The sequence below is a fragment of the Manis pentadactyla genome, chromosome 2 (assembly GCF_030020395.1).
Source record: "Manis pentadactyla isolate mManPen7 chromosome 2, mManPen7.hap1, whole genome shotgun sequence".
Classification (NCBI taxonomy): Eukaryota; Metazoa; Chordata; class Mammalia; order Pholidota; family Manidae; genus Manis; species Manis pentadactyla.
Genome location: NC_080020.1, coordinates 182,865,778 through 182,884,853, shown reverse-complemented (window position 1 = coordinate 182,884,853; position 19,076 = coordinate 182,865,778). Strand labels below are relative to the sequence as shown.

The window sequence follows — 19,076 nt, the reverse complement described above, 5'->3', positions numbered from 1 at the left end:
CTGTTATTAAATAAAATACTTGCTATTTATCTAAATATTATCTTACCCATTTATAAAAGTTTTATTTGTAATTATTTGTAATATTCATAATCTCATTTGATAAATGTGACTGACAGCATTTGTATATATCCTTATTTAGAAATCAGATTTACTTTATTTAAAAGGCTTTGGATAGCTAACTTCAAGAGACTATTCAAATGTATCAAATTATACCATTGATAATGACTATAAAATTTGTCAAAGTTATTTAAGACATTCTATGAAATTTGCCATTGAAATAAAATGCACAGGTACACTAAATGATATTTTTCCTCTTGATAGAATTTTTTGTAGTTACAGTATATAGTCTTTAAAAGAGACTGGAAAGCAAAATAGTTGAAAAGTAGGTGTAGCAAATGGTATTTATATGGCATATACATGTATGTGTAATATGAAATGTAGGTATTGATAGTATGTATAATGTTTAACTCATTATATAGTTAATTCTTTATAGATTCATTATACATTATATTCAAAAGAGAGTATTGGTTTTTTTTACCCACTCTTTCACATCTGTGAGAGTTAAATCATCCCTAAAATACAGCTTAGTACAATACACTTGACTTTTAAGGTAGATACTGCTGCTATCCCCAACTGAGTATTATTACCAAATACCATCTTAAAAGGAGGGCCATGATACAGACAGAAGAGCCCAGTTTCATCGGCTGTCCTATCCCTATATACCAGACCTACAATCTTAAATAATGTAATGTTTTATCAGTTCTTCTACATTCTAGTAGAAAGTCATATTTTTGAAGAAGAGGGAAGAAAATAATGTGTTTTTTCCAAACACCTTTAATACAATTGTTAGTTTCTTGACATTCTGTTCTGTTTTTGTTTTTGTTTTTGTTTTCTTTTAATTAATGTCAGTGTTGTACATGTGATTGTGCCTTAAAGCTCTCGGCCAGTTTGTCTTGCTGGTTGAGAAAAAAAGAGACTTGAGGAAAGAAGCAGCCTGCTGATTACAAATAAACACTTTCTTAGAAAGAGGCCTGCCCCATTAGCCTGGGCAGTATGTGGACTGGACTGGCCCAGAAAGGTGCTGACCATCATGATGATAAGTTCTATGAAGGCAGTGTGCTCTGAGCCCACACTTAAAATGTACACATGCAGTTTAATAACCTTTTGGAGTGTTAAAACACCACAGAAAAACACATGAATAGGCAGTATTGGTTGGTATTTGTTTTGCTTTCCATTGTTTTAAAGTTCATTCCTCTTTTCTTTCCCATGTCTTCTACTTAGCCATAAGATGGTTTCCATAATAAATAAGCTATAATCTTTTCAAATAAATCTGCTGAGACCATTCACCAGGAGAAAAGCATAGAATACTAATACCATAGCACATTGAAAGAAATATTAACAGCTTAGTTTGAGAGGAAAAAATCCAGTATGTCCATTCTTCTGAGAATCCATAATCACTTTGGCCTGTTCTCTACTTTTTTCCCTAAGGTGTTTTTCATAGCACGAATTTCACTCTACTGAGCTAAGTTGTAGGATCCCTTAAGCTAACAAACATCTTTCAGATACTTTTCCTATAGTTTTTTTGTTCCAGATTATTTAGTGCCCCTAAGGAAAGATAAATTCATTTCTGCACACATTGGGGTGGGCTTTTGGAAAGTGGTGAGTTCATTTTATGCACAAGAAATGGATCTTCTCTGGGATTTTGTACATCTTGATTTATTCTTGGCTTAGAGTTTGAAGTGGGTGCTCTTCTAAAGGGATTTATGCATAGGTTCACTATTTTTGTAGTTATGGTTTATATGATAAGGTTTTTATATTTAAAATCAATATGTAATCCTGTGGAGGAGCTTATCCCTTAAAACCCTATTTGTAAATCTATTTTAGCTTTGTTACACAGCACAGCCACAGCCTTCCACAGATTGATCAGGTACAGCGGTAGAATCCTATCAAATGGCCTGCTCTGATGATGATGCAGACTCTTTCAGGATTGCTAGTTGACTGGAACTAAAGATAAGACTTGACTGCAATCCCCCAATGTGCTCTTTATAAAAGTAGTGTTAATTTTCATCAAAGTGCCAGGCTTATTTGTAGTGGTGAAGTTGAAGGTTTACTACAGGAACTTTAGGTCCTTTCTATTAAAGTGTTTATAGGTATTTCTTTTGCCTTTTTTTCAAGGCAATTATCAACTTCAGCAAATAAACTGAATCGGGGAAGGAATAATTGGTCCTATATGTAAAAAAGAGTTTTTAAATTAACAAAACAGATCAGGGCAGGTGGACATAAACAGAATCTCTTTATTTCAACACTTTGGCTCAAATGCAGCATCAAAACTTAATCCTATTTGTTAGGAGAGGATATGGCTTTTGTAGCAAAATACCACGGGAATCTTTAAATTAATCAAATCCCACATTGTAGTCAAAGTCAGTGCATCTAGTTAGTTGTGACTGGTGTTATAGGTAAGTAATCCTTTCTTAAAATGCATAACAGGTAACATGTAACTTGCACTAAGGTTTCTTAAACATGACAGTTTGTCTAGGTGAAGTTATTTGAAAGAGATTTAAAAATTTTGAAATTTAGGTTTTAACATGCAGATGTGAATCTTGATCAATTTTAAAGGTATTATTAAAGTTTATTTTAAAAGGTCATCAAAATAGTTTGCTCCCTAATTAGCATTCAGTTATATGTGTATATGTGTATGAATTTACCCCCATGAGAAAGCAAATAAATACAAAGTAAAGGTAGTTTTGCTAGTGTAAAATCTCACTGCACATAGCTATTTTCTGTACAATTGACTAATATTTTATAGATAGATTTTAATGTAGGAATGACAAATTTAATATGAAAAATCCTATAAATTTATTCTGGAACATTTTAAATTCTAATGTCAGATTTGACTGTGAAATTATGAAAATTAGCTAAATATTCATAGCTTAAAAATGTTTTTTTTGCACTTACAAGAACTGTCACTATTGATCTAAGAAAAAGTTAAGACTTTAAAAATTACTTAATACTTCAGGGTTAAAAAAGGTTTTCTCTCTTCCATATTTTTAAAGCCTTATTTTTTAAAAATTAAAGAAATCTTGATATTTCTGATTATTATAATTAAAGCCTTAAAAGTTGGTCATGTGCAGGAAAGTAATAATTTAAAACACTATTATTAAAATTTATTTTTTCTTGGTTTTAAAAAAATTTGTAGTTTTCAATTTAATTATATTTTTTAAGTGTATGGTGGAGAAAAATTATCTCCCAGTCCTAAAGCTCTTATCAAAATGTTTTAGAAGTAAAAAGTTATAAATTAAAGCTTATAATCAGAATGATTTTTTGATGTTGGAAACACAAAAATTAATATTCATCAAAACTGGTAATCTTAATAACTATGAAATTTAGTTACAAATCTTTTACTGATTTAGCAGGTTTTTCTCAAAGTTAGTATTTCTACAACTACAGTTACCTGAAATTAAACTGGATGACCTTAAAGATCTTTCCAACCTGGAATGTGTATTAATTTATCTGCTGTGTAGAATAAGACTGATTGAGAAGAAGAAGCAGATAAGAAAATTGCTCAGCATTCTTGACCTCAGTTGCATTTAAATCCAGAGAATAAAATTGTGATAGATATGGCTTTTCTTCAATTTTGCTGTTTCATTATTATTTTTAAAAATCTAACATTCAGAAAAAAACTTTCCATCATAATATTTTATGTACTCTGCTCCATGCTAATGCTATGGAATAAATTCCTTTTTTTATACAAATGTAATGTGAACAGCTATTTAATGTATTTGTCTGGTGTTTTATATCAAATGCAGATGATTATGGTATGTTTCATATATACGTATGTATTTGAGCTTATAATGAAAGGAATAATGATAAAAATTGAATAAGCTATTTTAGCTTTTTGCTGCTGCTATTCTAACCTTTATTGCATGATGATGCATCTAATTTTTAATTTGTAAATACAAGATAGAATTCCCTCTAGCACCATTTGCTTTCATAAAGCTGCTGAGCGGTTTGCTGTCTTGAATAAATTTTGCTTTGGAGAGGGTCGGGGGGGATTTGAACCAGCGCATTCTTGTGTGGTTTGTGAAGATTCACATGGTAACCAGCGGTGTGCATTGTTAGGTTTATCTGAATAAGCACCAGCCATGTGAGTTTTAACATGACTGCCCAGGGCAATGGAGAGAGAAGAGAGAAACCCGAAAGGATTGCACTCCTCTGTTTTTTGGAAAGTGCATTTGCTGGGGGAGGGGGCTGCATGAGTTAGTGGCCATGGGTTTTTTTGTTTTGTTTTGTTTTGTTTTGTTTTTAAAGCTGGTGTCCTGTTTCCCTCTAGGTCCTCATTTGTTCTGCTATCTGCCTCATCATCTACTTCTTCTTTTCATTGTTTACCTTCCTAATGAGGGAGGCGGGGTAGACTGGAGTTTGATTGACAGTTACAAGCCCTTACAGTCTGGCCAGAGAGCAGTTGGCTTTGGTTTCAAAAGTGCTTTAAATGTTCGATTTGGTCCTGTTTTTATTAAACGAAATTGCTGCTCATCTTAAGGAAAGTATCAGACCAGCAAAGATTAGGAAATATATTATTGAGACCTAAACCTTCAAAAAGCTGCCCCTACCCATGGAAAGAGAACTGCCCATCGGATTTTCCAACCTTTAACATGGGGTTTCAAAAAGAAGTGTGTAGTTTTTCCTCTGCAAAAGTGCTTTGATTTGAAACCACCCAGCAAACCTCTCCAAAAGAAAACTGGCTGTGATGAGATCGAGAGCTGCAGTGTAATATTGCAGAGCAAATTTATTTTTTACTTCAAAGAAAAATGCTAATTAGCCGATTCACTACTTTTAAAGTTATTGTGAAGCATATGGCGCCCAGTGTGAGATACATCCAACTGCTAAAATAGAGCGAAGAGGAAATTAGCGAAGAATGGGCTGTATGGGGTGAGCACGAGGGTGGGGGAGGAGGGTAGGTTCCCAGGCAGATTCTCTAGCCTTTTCAGAAGGATTTTTTTCTCCCATCTTTTCTTCCCGCCCCCTCATTTACCCTCAACCCCAACCCCAACCCTGAGGCCAACGGCCTCTGGGCCTCCACCTCTCCCCTCCCCTTTTTGGCTGAAATCAGGTGCGCAGCTCCGGCTGGCCGCGGCTCACACCTGGTCTGTTTTTCAGGTTCCAGCCCAGCCGTAGCTGTCCCCATCTGTAGGAAATATTTAGGGAGTTGGGTTTGGCGGGTGAAATCTTCACCACGACGTCCAAACTCCCCATAAAACACTAGCTAGTGGCTCTATAATACGGTTTGCAGAGGAATACAAGGAAACTAGAAAAGGAGGGCCAAGGAGGGCGGGAGCCTGTGTGCGTTGGCTCTGCGGGTGGGTAACGAGCCTCCCGTCCTCCGCAGACTGGCAGAAGACCGAGGCCCAGAAACGACGTGAGCAACTCCTGCTGGATGAGCTTGTGGCCCTAGTGAACAAGCGCGACGCGCTCGTCAGAGACCTGGACGCGCAGGAGAAGCAGTGAGTGGGCGGTGGGGTCGGGGTCGAGGCTCTACTGTGTGCTGAGGGGCGGGGAAGTTTGTGGAAAGTTCAGAGCGGAGGTCCTGGGCGGGCAGCCTCCCACTGGCCCCGCTGGCCTCGGAACGCGGGGTGAGACGGGAGTGCTGCTCTGCCCTCCACGAAGGAAAATAATTGTTTTTCCTGTGTGACTTCCAGGGCCGAAGAAGAAGATGAGCATTTGGAGCGAACTCTGGAGCAAAACAAAGGCAAGATGGCTAAGAAAGAAGAAAAATGTGTTCTTCAGTAGCAGCTGGACCAGATCTTTCCCAACATTTTAGTGTTGGGTCCCTAGGCTGGAAAAAGTCAGACTCACTGATTTAAAACTTTTGACATTTTGTTTGGCTGGATTGTACTTATTTACCACCACCACCACCACCCCTCTTCCTCCCTCATTTCCAGAATTCCGAAGTAGCTTTAAGGATTTTTGTGTGTGTGTGTGTGTGAGTTAATCATTTCCTTGAAATCATGCGAATTAAATTTGCACAGACACCTTGTGAGTGATTGGTATTGGGAGTATTCGAGAAACTTCAAAGAAGAAAGAAAAGAAAAACTTCCCTTATTATTTTCACTCATTTTTCGATGGGAAGAAAATCTGAAAACATTTTTGTTAATAGCATAATGGTGGGAGGGGGGTGAGAGAGGGTGAGAAAAATGTCATGAATGATTTTCATCCAGTCCTGCCGTATGTAACACTGACTCTGTTACCTAAATGTTATAGTTCGAGCATATTCCATCTACTTATTAAACTGTGTTCTATTTACCAGTGGGATTTTCTGCAGTTGTTTTGCATTTCACTGTAAGGATAATAGGGTTCCTCTCCTCTGCTTTCCTCAGAGGATAGCCCTTTAACATAGCCTGAGACAAGTCCTGTGATTTGAAGGTGAGCTGTGAGGATGGGGCTAATTGACATGCATCAGTTTACAAAGAAAGTCTTATCATCTGAGGATGCGCCATCTTTTTCTCTGGATAATTATTTGTTACATCTAGCTTGGTTCCTACATTTTGTTAGGTCTCCACGTTGGCTCATGAATGCTGTTAATATTTATTCTGTATTGATAAAAGTCGGTCTTGCCACTATGAGTACTTCCATCAATTAATATTTTCTTCTACAGCATAGAACTGTCATTGTTGTGTGTGAAAATGGTTATGTTTATTTATTACAATACTGAATCATATATAAATTTTCAATAAAAGCAGAAACTTTCTTACCTTAAACACTGCTGCTACTTCCTTGCAATGAAAACTTGCCACTGGTTTCATAAGTTTGTGTATCCACCAGACTTATCGTGAGGAAGATGTGGTCCTCTTGAATGCAGGGCACGATACTGGGCTGTATTTGGAGTTGAAAAACTTTCCACCATCTCAAAAGGGCCTGCTGACGTCCAAATGTGAATTGAAAAGCAATTAGTTATATTTCCTTAAGCAATGTCAACTATATCATATTTTGTAAAGGGCCATCCTATTGTTAAAATTTTAGGGAAATTTGTGATTCCACAGCACTGAAAAAAATGCTAATGCCTCAATGAGTTTTGCACTCTTATGAAGAAGAATTTTGTCTTCTGATAATCGGGAAGTCTGTAGATGCTGAAGAGAACGGAGGAGGGTTTGGGGTGGAGTTGCATTAGTGTGTGCAGGTGTCTGGGTATACGATGAGGGAAAGGGAACTTTGAACAAGTTTTAGGCTATAGAAAAAACCGCGATTTTATGGTAGTTTCCGTTGCTCGTCTACAGAGGTGTCCAAAACAAAGAAAGCTAGTTCAACAAGTCTGGAGACAGCGAAGTCCACTATCATTTATACTTAGCCTAAATCGCACGTACATATATATACACACAAATATTTACACATACATACACAAGCATAAATGACGTTCGAAAAGTATGCAGCTGCCTTCAAATAACTTGATACGGTACAATTTCTTCATGAGGTTTTTAAGTTACTGAAAAGTTATCGGAACTAAATGAAATCGGGTATTTGCCCTCTTTATTGAGCAGGAGAGCAGAGCTCGCTGCCGCTCTCTGGGGAAAGCTCTCAGAGCCTGCTCTAACCCCAGGGAAGCCGGCGGACAGAAATCGCCAGCCCGAAACCGCCTGACGCCTCAGTGGCCAGCGCCACCCACCCCATTTTACGCTGGATTCGGGAAACCCTTCCTCCCGAGGAGCCTCGCAGAGTCGGCTCCCCAAAACTGCTCCCGGCCTGCTGACAGACAAGCCATCTCTAGACGATTTGCTGTCCCTCTTGCCCCAGTCCCGAGCCCCGAGGGCTTTCCATTTGGGCTGCGCTGCGGCGCCCGCACGCCCCGCAGCGGCGGCGGAGTGCGGACTCCCGGAACTAGCGGGGTCAGGCCCGCTGCGAGGACGCCGCATCCCGATTTTGTCTCATGGTTCCCAGAGGCTGCCTCCTGAGCGCAGGCGCGAGCCCAGAGTGCCGAGAGGTCCGGAACCCGAAAGCCCGCGCTGCGGGAAAAGAAGCTGTGGGCCCGGAGTTGGCCGCGGGGAAGGAGTGTTGGCAGCGGACTAGCTTGGGCACAGCCCTCGGGCCGGTGCAGAACTTCCGCCCCTGGCCAGGATCCTACGGCCCCTCAGCCAAACCCCTCCCCCTGTCCCAAGTGTCCTTCAGAGTCTGGCCTGGCCTCGAGGTCACCTGGATGCTGGATCGGGGTCCCGGGGCCCAACTTCTATGCCCCCTTCCCGGCCCCCGGGCCTCAAGCAGAGTGGACAAGCCCTTCCCCGGCGATGCCCCCTCTTGCCCTCCCCGCGCTGCGGCCGTTGCTGGAACAGTAGCGGCGTCTGGCCCAGAGTCTCCCACCTGGACGTCTGCCTAACGACGGCCGCCTGAATCCTTTACACCGCGCAGAAGAAACTTTCATCTCTCTCACTCTCTTCTCCTCCCTCTCCCCTGTCTTTTTCTACTCTTAATCCCGGGATTTATGGGTTGAGCATTAAGGAAATTTTCCTGCAATTTGGGATTAGATAAATACTCTCATTGGGGGCGGAGGGGTGGGGGCAATAGTGCTACTTGATACCTCCCAACTTCCCCGAGACGGTGGCAGCATCTGGAACCGAGAGCGCCGGACTCCCGAGAGGCTGGCCCTGGGGACCGCCTGAGCACATTCCAGCGCGCACAGCCGCACCACCGCACCGCGCCGGACCTGGGCCGGGCGATGCAGCTGCGGGCCAAACAGGGCCGGGAGGAAGCAGGAGTGCGAGTGATTGAGGAACTACTACAAGGGCACGAACCCTGGCACCGGAGTGCTGGCCCAGGCAGAGTGCGCAGGCCCCGCTAGGGCAGTGCCTGGCTAGGGAGGCCGACTCTGCAGAAGCGCCCCCACAGCCCGACTCCCTCAATGTCTCATGCACAAACTAGTGTGCTCCGGCCCGCGCCTTTTTACCAGAAATGAAGGCGGGGTGTATTTAATTTCTTTCTTTAAACCTCTACACCCATCTCTGGGGCTCCGAGCCGCGGGCCTCGCTTGCTACTCCCTGCGGGGGCTTCTGCGAGCCTGAGGTGTGTCTCCGCCCGGATCGGCGCTGCGCTGTGCGCAGTTTCTTTTCCTGTTAAAGCTTTTCCTTTCCATGTTTTTCCTTTTCTCTCTTTCAGTTATTGTTTCTCTCTGTCTCTCTCCCTCTCTCTCTGTCTCTCTCTCTTTTTCTCCCTTTTGTGAATGGGCCGCAGTGTCTTTGTTCTGGAGTGAAGCGCCCGTGTCGCTGACTTTTGTGAACCAGAGAAGGATCTTGTAAAACCTCCTTTTCTCCTTCATACTCCCCACCCCACCCCTCCTCCTTTACCCCTTTGATTAGATGTTCCTTCATCGTCAAAAAAAAAAAATGTAATTTCGTTGGTCTGGCGGCCACTTTCTTTGAACATTAGCTCGCTTTCAGCTCCAACTTCAATTAGAAGGAGTTGATTTTGAGAGATCAACAAAAGAACCGACCAAAGCCTTATTAAAGGTCCTAAGAAGATCTCCCGGGTCCTTTGACAAGCAGTTAAGGAAACAGTGTGCCCTCCATCATATTCTGTTACCGTATTTTATTCGGACTGCAAAGGAAAGTGTCGCTTGGGGGAGGGGGAGCACTTTGATGAGCGGCGGCTGCGGTCCCTTTTCACTCAGCGGACTCCCCCTTCTTTCTGCTCCTCCTCCTCGCCCAGAGCCGGGTTGGCTCTCCGGGCCCGACCTCGCAGCCCGGGCAGCGCCGGTGCTCCCCACCGCAATACGCCTGTCGGCTCCGGGAATCACCCTCACACTTACTCCTGTTCAAACTTTTCACTCCTCCTGTTAGGAGTAGAGGGGAGGGGAGAAGGGATTAAAGAGAGGGGTAGGAATTCCTCGAAAGGGAGTGAAGTCCTGCCTAATAGGAGGAGGTACCATTTAAAAGAATTGCCGTTCTCAGGAATGCGGCAAAAACTTTTTTTGCACTTTGAAAAGTCCACCCAGGTAGACAGGTTTGCGAAATTTGTTCGGCTGGGAAATGGGTTTCGCCAGTCCTAACAATCCGGGGAAATCGCCTTACGGAGGCTCCTTCTGCGGCAAGTGGGCAAGAAACTGAGGGTTGAGGTCTGTGGCCTTGTTTCCCCTCAGACAGTCCCTGTAGAAGGAGACCGGGTAAGAGACAGACACAGTGTGAAAGAGTTTCTCATCAAAATCTTTTCACTCAGTAGTAGTGTGTGTAAGGGGGAGGGAACACTGGGCTCCAGCATTTCAGAAGCATTTAAGATTTGCAAACACTCTCCGTGGGTACTGGGAACCCCAGAAGACGTCGAGGAGCAGGTAAGTGGCGGTGCCTCCCTGCGGTGATGTTCCCGGGCGCGAGAGTCCTGAGGCGCCGAGGCGGGATCGACGCCCCCGGAGCTGCTCGGCTCGGCCGAGTAGCCTGTGCCAGCACGAGCTGCCCGCGGCGTCAGTCTGCAGGTGGTGGCGCGGTGTTGGAAGAACGCTGGGGCTCGCGGCGCCGGGAGAGGGACCGGGGGCCCGTTCTCCTCCAGCCGGCGGCTCCGGCGTCCTCGCGCCCACAGCCAGGCCTCCGAGCCGGGTGGCCCGCGGGAGAGCTAAGGAACCGGTTCTCCAGCGCCTCGCCTCTCTCTCTGCCACTCACTCCCGGGCGCCAAAAGGGCGAGGACGGGGCGGGGACCCCGGGACGGCCTCGGGACCGGAGTCCCCACCCGCGGCCCGGGCTCCGGCGCAGCGCTCGCCTTCCTCACCTCGCTCTGCGCCGCCTTTGCCAGGCAAGCCCCAGAGTTAGCGCGCGACCGGGGCGGGGCAGGCGGGAGGGAGGGCGGGGTGCAGGGGGCGGGGGAGGGCGGGGGCGCGCGGAGGTAACCCCCGGCTCGTGCTGCCATTGCCCGGCTCCCTGTCACTCAGCCCGCGCCGGGCCCGGGATTGGCAGCTTAGCTCCGTTACGCACTCACCTCGCGTTCACATACCCGGGGAGGGCAGTAGAAAGGTGATCAATCTTCATCAGGCTACATTTCCAATCACCTAAACAACTCGGCAAGACAAGCCACTCCGACAAGGTAAATCGCTTGATTTATTTAGTTTGCGAAGTTCTTCTGCAGGGCTTCCCCAGGCCCCACCGCCTCCACTTTGTACCTAGAGGGCAACGGCAGCCGCGAGCCGCCTCCCAACTCTGCCCCCTCACCTCCCACCCTCCCCCTTGCGGCCCCTCGGCGCGGTCCTGGGCGAGATTGTGTCCGAGGAACGTGTAGAGCTTTCCAAACAAAGTGTCTGTGCAATAAAGTGAAACCTGGAGGGACACTCACAAAGCCACTGAAAAGAAAGAGAAGGGTAAGAGGGAAGTTGGGGAAAGAAAGAAATGCGAGGGTCTCAGACCAACCGCTCAGCCTGGCGGGTAATCCTGTGCCTCTCTGTTTTACAGGTTGGCTGCTCGGCAGGTCTGTGTGAGGGCGCGAGGTAGATGGTGAGCGGCCCCGGCAGCTGAGGGCAGGTAAGGAGAAAGCCGCGGGGCCGCCCGGGACTGGGAGCGTCAGTGGCTCTTGTCTTCCCCTCCTCAAACGGGTCCCCGATTTCCCGGTCCCCGGCATATAGGCCGGACTAGGGAGAGGCCTGACTCCGCTCTTGGTGCGCGGAGGACCCAAGAGCTCTGCTCCGGCCTCTCTCCCCCTCCCCCGCCTCCTCCGAAGCAATCGTGCTGAAGTGCTAAGTTTGAAGAAAAGTCTTTGAAAACTCGCACTGCAGCCTAAGCAATGTCGCCGAGGGTTGAGTCTCATTGCCCCTTCGCCCAAGAGCTCTGGCTGTTTCCCTTTCGTCTCCTTCCCTGCAAACTCGGTTCCTCCAGCCCAGGCCTGGGGTCCCAGAGAATAGAAGCTTGGAGCTTCCTTAGCTACACTTCTCTCCCTGAACTCCGTAGCCCGCTCCCAGGCCTGTGTTTGAGTTCCCGCGAAGGCGGGTGAAGCGACAGGTCCTCTGGGGCCCAGTCCCACTCCTCCAGCGCCACTTCCTGATCCTGAGAACAGCGCCTCAGATTCGGGGCAACTGGGAAAGCAAGGCTTCTCGATCTTCTGGCCCGGGTCAGTGCAAGCTGTGCCGCCGAGGCCTAGTTCTCTAGTTTGGATGGGGTTCTGCGGCCGCGGGTTCAGCCAGTACGATTAGCAGAGCGCATGGGACCTGCCGTACTCAGGCTTCCCAAATCCGCGAGACTTTCTGGGGCTACAGGCCGGTCACCTTTCAGCTCCCACTGGGACCATATTGTCCGCGGCCAGGACCCGGCGGAGAAAAGGACAGACTTGCGCTGGCAAAGAAGGGCCTGCGGCTGTGGAGAGGTGCCTATGATCACAGACCATGTCTTAGAACAGCCACATCCACAGTGGCTCCTTCTGTGCCTCCAGGCCGCCTCTGGGGGAACTGGGCCAGGAACTGCGGTTGCTGGGATTCCGGGTGACCAATGCTTCAGCGGCTGGGCACAGACAGGTCACCTGGAGGGGTGGCTGTAGACTTTGGAGCCTGGATCCAGCCGCGGAGACCTTTGAAGGAACGTACCCTAAGTGGGCAATGCGTCCAGGAGAGGCCCAGGTTCTGCTAGCCCTCTGCAGTGCCCCAGTGGGTTCTCTGAAGTTTCTCCCTCACGTCCGCCTTTCAAAACATTTGAAACAAAACGAAAGAACCTCTCATGCGATGGGCAGCCTGACGCCAGGGAGCCTAGTAAACGTTTGCTTGTGTAGTATGAGGCTGCCTTCCACCAGACCAGAATTTTGCCTTGACGTGGGACCTTGCACACTCCGTGCATCAGGCTCTGACCTCCCCGGGTTGGCTCTGCTTTTAACCTCTCCCCATTCCTAGCGATGCCCTACTAGTGTCTTTGACCCATTCCAAGCCCAAAAAGAGGCGATGACAACCTTTTCAAAGAAGCTGAGGTCTTTTGGGTAAGGTCTTTGTAGAGCCGAGTTGACTGCCCTGAGCAGTTCCATGGCGTGTGTTCCCTGTCCCCCTCCACCCCATCCTCCCTCCATTCCGTGGTTCCTAGCCTCCGAGACCAGGAAGCCGGGATGGCTCTGAATGATCATCTCCGTATGTCTACTCTTTCTGTAGGCCAGGCCCCCAGACGCAATAGAGCTTGAAGGACTGCGCGGTGGGAGCCCCGCACTGCGCCTGGCCCCGGCCCCCTGGATCCTTCGGGACGCCTCCACCCGGCTGTTAGCATGATGTCTTACCTCAAACAACCTCCTTATGGCATGAACGGGCTGGGCCTGACCGGGCCCGCCATGGACCTTCTGCACCCCTCCGTGGGATATCCGGGTGAGCACCAGTCCTGCCCCAGCCTTGACAAATCTTGGGAACTTCCATCCCCTCGGGTTTGAGCCCAGGAATTGTAGATGAGCAGGCCTCTGGAATAGGTTGCTTAGTGTGCTTGCAGTGCAGAGCACGCTGCGTGAGTCCCTGGCGGGTGAGGTGAGCCAGGGCAGCAGAAATGTGCAACGTGGCCGCTCCCCACCGGCAACCTGTGCCACCGCCAGCACAGGACACATTTGCCCACGGATTAATTTACCACGGGTGGCTTTTATGGGCTGTGTATGAATCTATTCCTTTTTCCCCAACACTGAACAAGAAATCTGGATATTCGCTAGGCCCTGATAGGAAGAGCCGACCCTTATGCAAAAAGATTCATTGAACTGAGGAAGGGGGATTCTCCTTTCCTAATTAAAATGTCCTCTAGACTAGTAGCCTGCACCAACTTTTGAACTGCTGATATGGAGTGGAGGGCTTGAGCCGAACTCTGGCTTTTCTTGCTCCCACTCTTTAACCCCCATTTATTTCTTCCGAAAGTGTTTTCTGTGCATCCTTTCCCCACCCTCCAGCAAGAGAGTGTATTGTGGAGGATCAGGGAGGCGGGGTGGGGGGTGGGGGTTAAAGAAGGGAGATTGTGTATTTTCTCTTCCTTTCTCAACCTTTGAGAGGCAAGGAAGGGGGCAGCCCTGGAGCCTAGGAGACACCAGCTCCCAATCGCACGCATGCTCTTTCTCCCACCTGTGGCCACTCAAGCATGCCTTCCCGGGGGAGTTTTTTCTGCTCCGAGCTTGGCTTTCTTGTGTAAAGGCCTGGCTCGGGCCTGCCAGGGGCCTGTCTGCGTCCTCTAGAGCGGGTTCGAGTGGCCACCGCTGACCCGAGGTGCCCCCGCGTGTCCCCTCAGCTACCCCGCGGAAGCAGCGGCGGGAGCGCACCACCTTCACGCGCTCGCAGCTGGACGTGCTGGAGGCGCTCTTCGCCAAGACTCGCTACCCTGACATCTTCATGCGCGAGGAGGTGGCGCTCAAGATCAATCTGCCAGAGTCCAGAGTCCAGGTGCGCGCGCCTGGGGCTCAAGGGTCAGGGTAGGGGTTCCGGGGCTTGTCCGAGAGAGCCTCCGGAGGATGGTCTGGAGTGGGGGCGGGCGTACAGACTGGGCAGCTTCTCTCAGACTCCCCCTAGCGCTGGGCGGGGACCTGGAAGAGGGCCGAAGTTAAAGGAACTACCTTAGAGCCCTGTATTCTGGGGCCCTTGGCCCCGAGGCGCTTTCGGTAATGAGAGCCCTTTATAGGATTGTGAGAGGACAAGAGAGGCTCCCGTAAAGTCAAGTCCCCTGAGGGCCTGACACTTGCCCCCTGGTTTTTCGGCTGCCCCAGGACTTCGCAGTTTCCTTCCGGGTCCTGAATTCTTCCTCCGCTCGTGCCCTGCATCCCCGGCATACTGGAAATGGAAGAGTGGAGCGTGGTCTGACCCCAGGGCCCTGCCTGGGCGTGCGCTCCATGGGTGGCGCCAGTTTGATCAGACGTTTTCTTTGCAGGGAGAGGATGCCGAATGCAAAATCCGGCTACTGATTTTGCTGTTTCTGTTTTTGCGATGAAGGGGTCCCGAAAATACTGTTGGTATTATAACTCAGAACTCTCCCCAAAGTCCTTTTATCTTGCCTCTTTCCCCCAGAGGCTGGAGGAAAAAAACCCAGGAATGCCATGCCATGTACCGGGGCCCTCCAAAAGTGAGAACCTTAAGACTGGTTTCCCAGTTAGAAACCAAGAAGCCGAACGAAATTCTGTCTGGGCTTCCTTCCTTAGTCCCCCCGAGTACTGCCTCTGTTCCCACCCAAATTATCGCCCTGGCCAGCACTGGGCCTTCAGGGAAGACAGGCTCCGGCCTTAGATTGCTCACTGTCCACCCCCCGCGGCCTGCGCTGTGCCTCTCCGCTGTTTCCTGAGATGTGTTCACAGAAGACAGGGCCTCCAAACATACGCGGGGCTGCTGGGAAGCGGCCAAGAGCAGCATTTTAGAGACGGCTGAACTTCTACTGGACAAACGCAACTGTGCAGTCCCAGGGCAGAGTCGCGCTGGGGTGGGGAGGTGCACATCCCGACTTTGCCAGAGGAGGATCTTTGAGCAGAAGGACCGGGGAGGGTGGAGGACCTGGGGGCGCTGGGGTAGGGTCTGGCGCCGCCGGAGATGGGGAGGGGCGAAGGCCTGGGTAGGAGAGGGATGGAAATCCAGGCCCGGTGGTGGGTCTAGAGGGCGGAAGACGAGCAACTTCCCCTTGTGCCTCTGACACGCTGTCCCCCACCCGGCCCGCTGCAGGTCTGGTTCAAGAACCGCCGTGCCAAGTGCCGCCAGCAGCAGCAGAGCGGGAACGGCACCAAGAGCCGCCCAGCCAAGAAGAAGCCGTCCCCGGTGCGGGAGAGCTCGGGCTCGGAAAGCAGCGGCCAGTTCACGCCGCCCGCTGTGTCCAGCTCCGCCTCGTCCTCCAGTTCGGCGTCCGGCGCCTCCGCCAACCCGGCAGCTGCGGGCCTGGGAGGGAACTCGGCGGCGGCGGTCCCGTCGTCGCTGAGTACGCCGGCCACCTCGTCCATCTGGAGTCCGGCCTCTATCTCGCCAGGCTCAGCACCCGCGTCGGTGTCGGTGCCTGAGCCGCTGGCCGCCCCTAGTAGCGCATCGTGTATGCAGCGCTCGGTAGCCGCGGGCGCTGCGTCAGCGGCAGCCTCGTACCCCATGTCCTACGGCCAGGGCAGCAGCTACGGCCAGGGCTACCCTGCGCCCTCCTCTTCCTACTTCGGCGGCGTGGACTGCAGCTCCTACCTAGCGCCCATGCATTCGCACCATCACCAGCTCAGCCCCATGGCACCCTCCTCCATGGCGGGCCACCACCACCACCATCCGCACGCGCACCATCCGTTGAGCCAGTCCTCAGGCCACCACCATCACCATCACCACCACCACCACCAGGGCTACGGCGGCTCCGGGCTTGCCTTCAACTCTGCCGACTGTTTGGATTACAAGGAGCCTGGTGCCGCCGCAGCTTCCTCCGCTTGGAAACTCAACTTCAATTCGCCCGACTGTCTGGACTATAAGGACCAAGCTTCATGGCGGTTCCAGGTCTTATGAGCCCAGGAGTGGAAGAGGAGGAACGCACTACCTGCGTCCTCCGCAGTCCCGTCCTGCTGCTGCACCACCCGCCTTTGCCTCGGCTTCTCCAGACTTGAATTCTCATGCCCCCAAAAGATGCCCTTTGCCTGCACTGCCACCCTCATCTTCGTGCCATTTGCTTGGGAGATGTGCACACCCGCCCACCCCTTGGATGAGGGGATCGGTGCTTTGGCTTGGAGCACAAGTTCGGTAGGCGAGCTGTGTGCTCCCCTCCTCAAGCCCTAACAAACTCCTAAGTCACCCTCTTCCAGTCTTTCTGGACAGTTATGCACTTGGAGTCTTCGGAGGCTTTTCGCTCTGACTCGTTGTTTGGGCACTACACTTTTATTTATTCTTTCTGGACACTGGAGTCACTTGATGGCATGTGTCTGCCCATTGGCGTGCACCCACACTCTACTCCAAATCAAAATAGCCACTAAGTATTTCTCGCGTGCACATTGCTGCCCCTTCAGCTGCCCTTGGCCCAGATCCCCGCCTGCAAGCCAGAGCTTCCTGGCGTTCCCTCCTCCCGAGCCGGACGAGCTGGGGCAATGCCCCAGGGAGCAGAGCGCCCCTACGCTCTCGCGCACAGCCCTGCCCTGCGTAGAACTGGCTCTAGCTTCCGCCTCGGCGGCGGGAATGTTGTACATAGCCAGGCCCGTTCCAGGGACCACTTAAACTTTAAAGTTGCTGTTGGTTGAACTGAGCATATGTCATCTTAGAGCCCAGGAAATAGAACTTTAAGATATATACAGCATATATATATGCATATATATACGTACACACACACACACACACACACACACACACACACACACACATACATATATATATAAAACAAAAGCAAAAAATATTTCCACTCAGTCCCCCTTTCTCGCTTTCTCCATCGATGGCGCTTTTACTTTTTCTGTTGTTGCAAAGCTGGCCTACCCTCTCACACCTTTTCTCTCTTGTGTATTTATTAAAGAGGATTACTTTTGATTATTGGAAGCTGGGCTCGGAGGAGTGGGAGGGCCCGCGAGTGTGCAGGAAACAACCAGGTTAGGGTACAGGGGAGGGGCTAGGCTAGGCAGGCGCGCAGGACTGAGCCCTTCACCAGGTCTAAGCACAGGGTTGCCGTTCAGGTTTAGAGACCAAAAACAAAAGAAAAGAAATAAATAAAAACATATCATTATGGAAAAACAAACGGACAAACCCAGGCCCTAAACCCTGGTTACAAATCCTCTGTCGGTTTCTCTCGCTTTAAACAATCCCGTTTTGTCTAGTGAGTTTTTAGTGCACCTTCATTCTCCGAAATCTGCGGAAAGCCCGCGCCTGTGTATCAATTTTGGCTTTGGCCGTTTTGTCCAGTAGGTGGGAAAGTAATTTGTAAATTTGATTTGTCCGATGTGAAGATCACAAATTACTTGTTGAAATGTAAGGCAGTTCCCTTCCTCCCCCTTTATCTACATTATTTCCCTAAAATAAATGCAAATTACTGAACGGCTTGTCGGTGTTGCTCCCTGATTCCAGCCCCAAGTCCTGGTCTCAGGGAACCCAAAAAAGGGAAATTCCCGTGTTAATAACCCGCTTGTTAATGACCTGTGTGAAACTGGAGGTCAAAGGATAGGGCGGGAGGATGCAGCAAAAGGAGTCAGAAACATTCTCTAAGGGAGTGTCCTCCCCTCCTAGTCAGCCCGGCCTCTTCCCCCAGGCGCTTTGACCCCGCATCCCCTCTTGCCATCCAGGACAGAGACTGGTGTCAGCACTCAATTCCCAAAGCAATTCCTTTCTCTTCAGAGGCAGGAGCCTGGCACTGATTTCTTCACCCTAATTGCCTGCACTAGAAAGACTAGGGGGAGGGGAAGAGGGTCGGGAGGCGGGAAAGGATGGCTCTGTAATACTCTCAGTGCTGAGCCAAAAAGGAAAAGAAAACAAAACGACAAAAAAACCATCCATGTCCTGAATATTGGCAGCAGACAACCTTCTTTTCTGCGGAACTGGGTGGCTTCATGGCGGCTGGGGGCTCCGAGTCATTCCTCCCACCTGCTGAGATGCCCCTCCAAACCTTCAGTCCCCCGCCAGAAGTAGCCAAATTATCTTTGTTCGTACTGAGTTTTTTAAAAATACACGCACAAAATCTAGGAAAGTCAACAAGGACGCGTCCCACTTTTGGTGGGGGAAGAAGACTCTCGGCTTGCAGTGGGGTCGGGAAGGACGGGACCCCCACCCCTGAGGAAAGACGGGGATGGGGTGGGATCGGGTGGGACGAGCCCCCGGGAAACCCAGAGCTCGAAGTTCAAAGTCCAGACTCTGGTTTGAAACCACCTGGGTGTAAGTAAGACCGAGAAGCTGCTCAACTTGTCCACGGGCGAGAAGAAAATAAGGAAACAACGAAAAGTTTCCTGTGAAGTGACGAACACATCCTATTTTTCTTTATTCCGCGTGAGACCTGAGAACACACCCTGAGGCCGGGTCTGGAGAACGACCTCTCCCCCTACGGTCCCGCGCTGAGCAAGGTCTTAGGGCTGCCAGCCCCGCTTGTAGAGAAGGCTTCCTAGCCGCGTCCTCGCTTCCGACCCGTAGGCCCGGCTCGGGCGCAAGGTGCCTTCCCAGTCCAGCAAGCCCCTCGTCCCCGCCTCCACAAAGGCCCGCGGGGGGGCGCAGCCGAGGCCTTGCC

At 49.7% G+C, this 19,076-nt stretch overlaps 2 protein-coding genes and 1 long non-coding RNA gene across 16 annotated transcripts in view; 2 read left to right on the top strand and 1 right to left on the bottom strand.

Moving 5' to 3' along the window:
* Positions 1-6,755, top strand: part of EHBP1 (EH domain binding protein 1) — a 445,289-nt gene extending 438,534 nt beyond the window's left edge. For all 10 annotated transcript variants that reach the window (XM_057497152.1, XM_057497151.1, XM_036890374.2 and 7 more), the window contains 2 exons: positions 5,387-5,501; positions 5,697-6,755. In XM_057497152.1, the coding sequence (XP_057353135.1) occupies positions 5,387-5,501; positions 5,697-5,787 (206 nt within the window). In that variant the 3' untranslated portion in view covers positions 5,788-6,755. The remainder of the gene's footprint in view (positions 1-5,386; positions 5,502-5,696) is intronic.
* Positions 4,754-9,308, bottom strand: LOC118914997 (uncharacterized). Its single transcript, XR_005025841.2, has 3 exons — positions 8,564-9,308; positions 6,750-6,915; positions 4,754-5,730 (listed from the first exon to the last, which is right to left on the bottom strand). It is a non-coding gene; the product is annotated as an uncharacterized LOC118914997 (long non-coding RNA).
* A 1,542-nt stretch (positions 9,309-10,850) lies between these two features.
* On the top strand, positions 10,851-17,904 carry OTX1 (orthodenticle homeobox 1). Of its 5 annotated transcripts, none has more exons than XM_036890439.2 (6): positions 10,851-11,049; positions 11,412-11,480; positions 12,833-12,915; positions 13,082-13,288; positions 14,181-14,332; positions 15,593-17,904. In XM_036890439.2, exons 4-6 carry the CDS (start codon positions 13,192-13,194, stop codon positions 16,394-16,396), a joined length of 1,053 nt encoding a protein of 350 aa, XP_036746334.2. In that variant the 5' UTR covers positions 10,851-11,049; positions 11,412-11,480; positions 12,833-12,915; positions 13,082-13,191; the 3' UTR covers positions 16,397-17,904. The 5 variants fall into 5 exon arrangements, with proteins under 5 accessions (XP_036746334.2, XP_036746331.2, XP_036746333.2 ...); XM_036890436.2 differs by lacking the exon at positions 12,833-12,915 and adding an exon at positions 11,130-11,320; XM_036890438.2 differs by having other exon boundaries at positions 10,851-11,320.
* Positions 17,905-19,076: the final 1,172 nt, after the last annotated feature.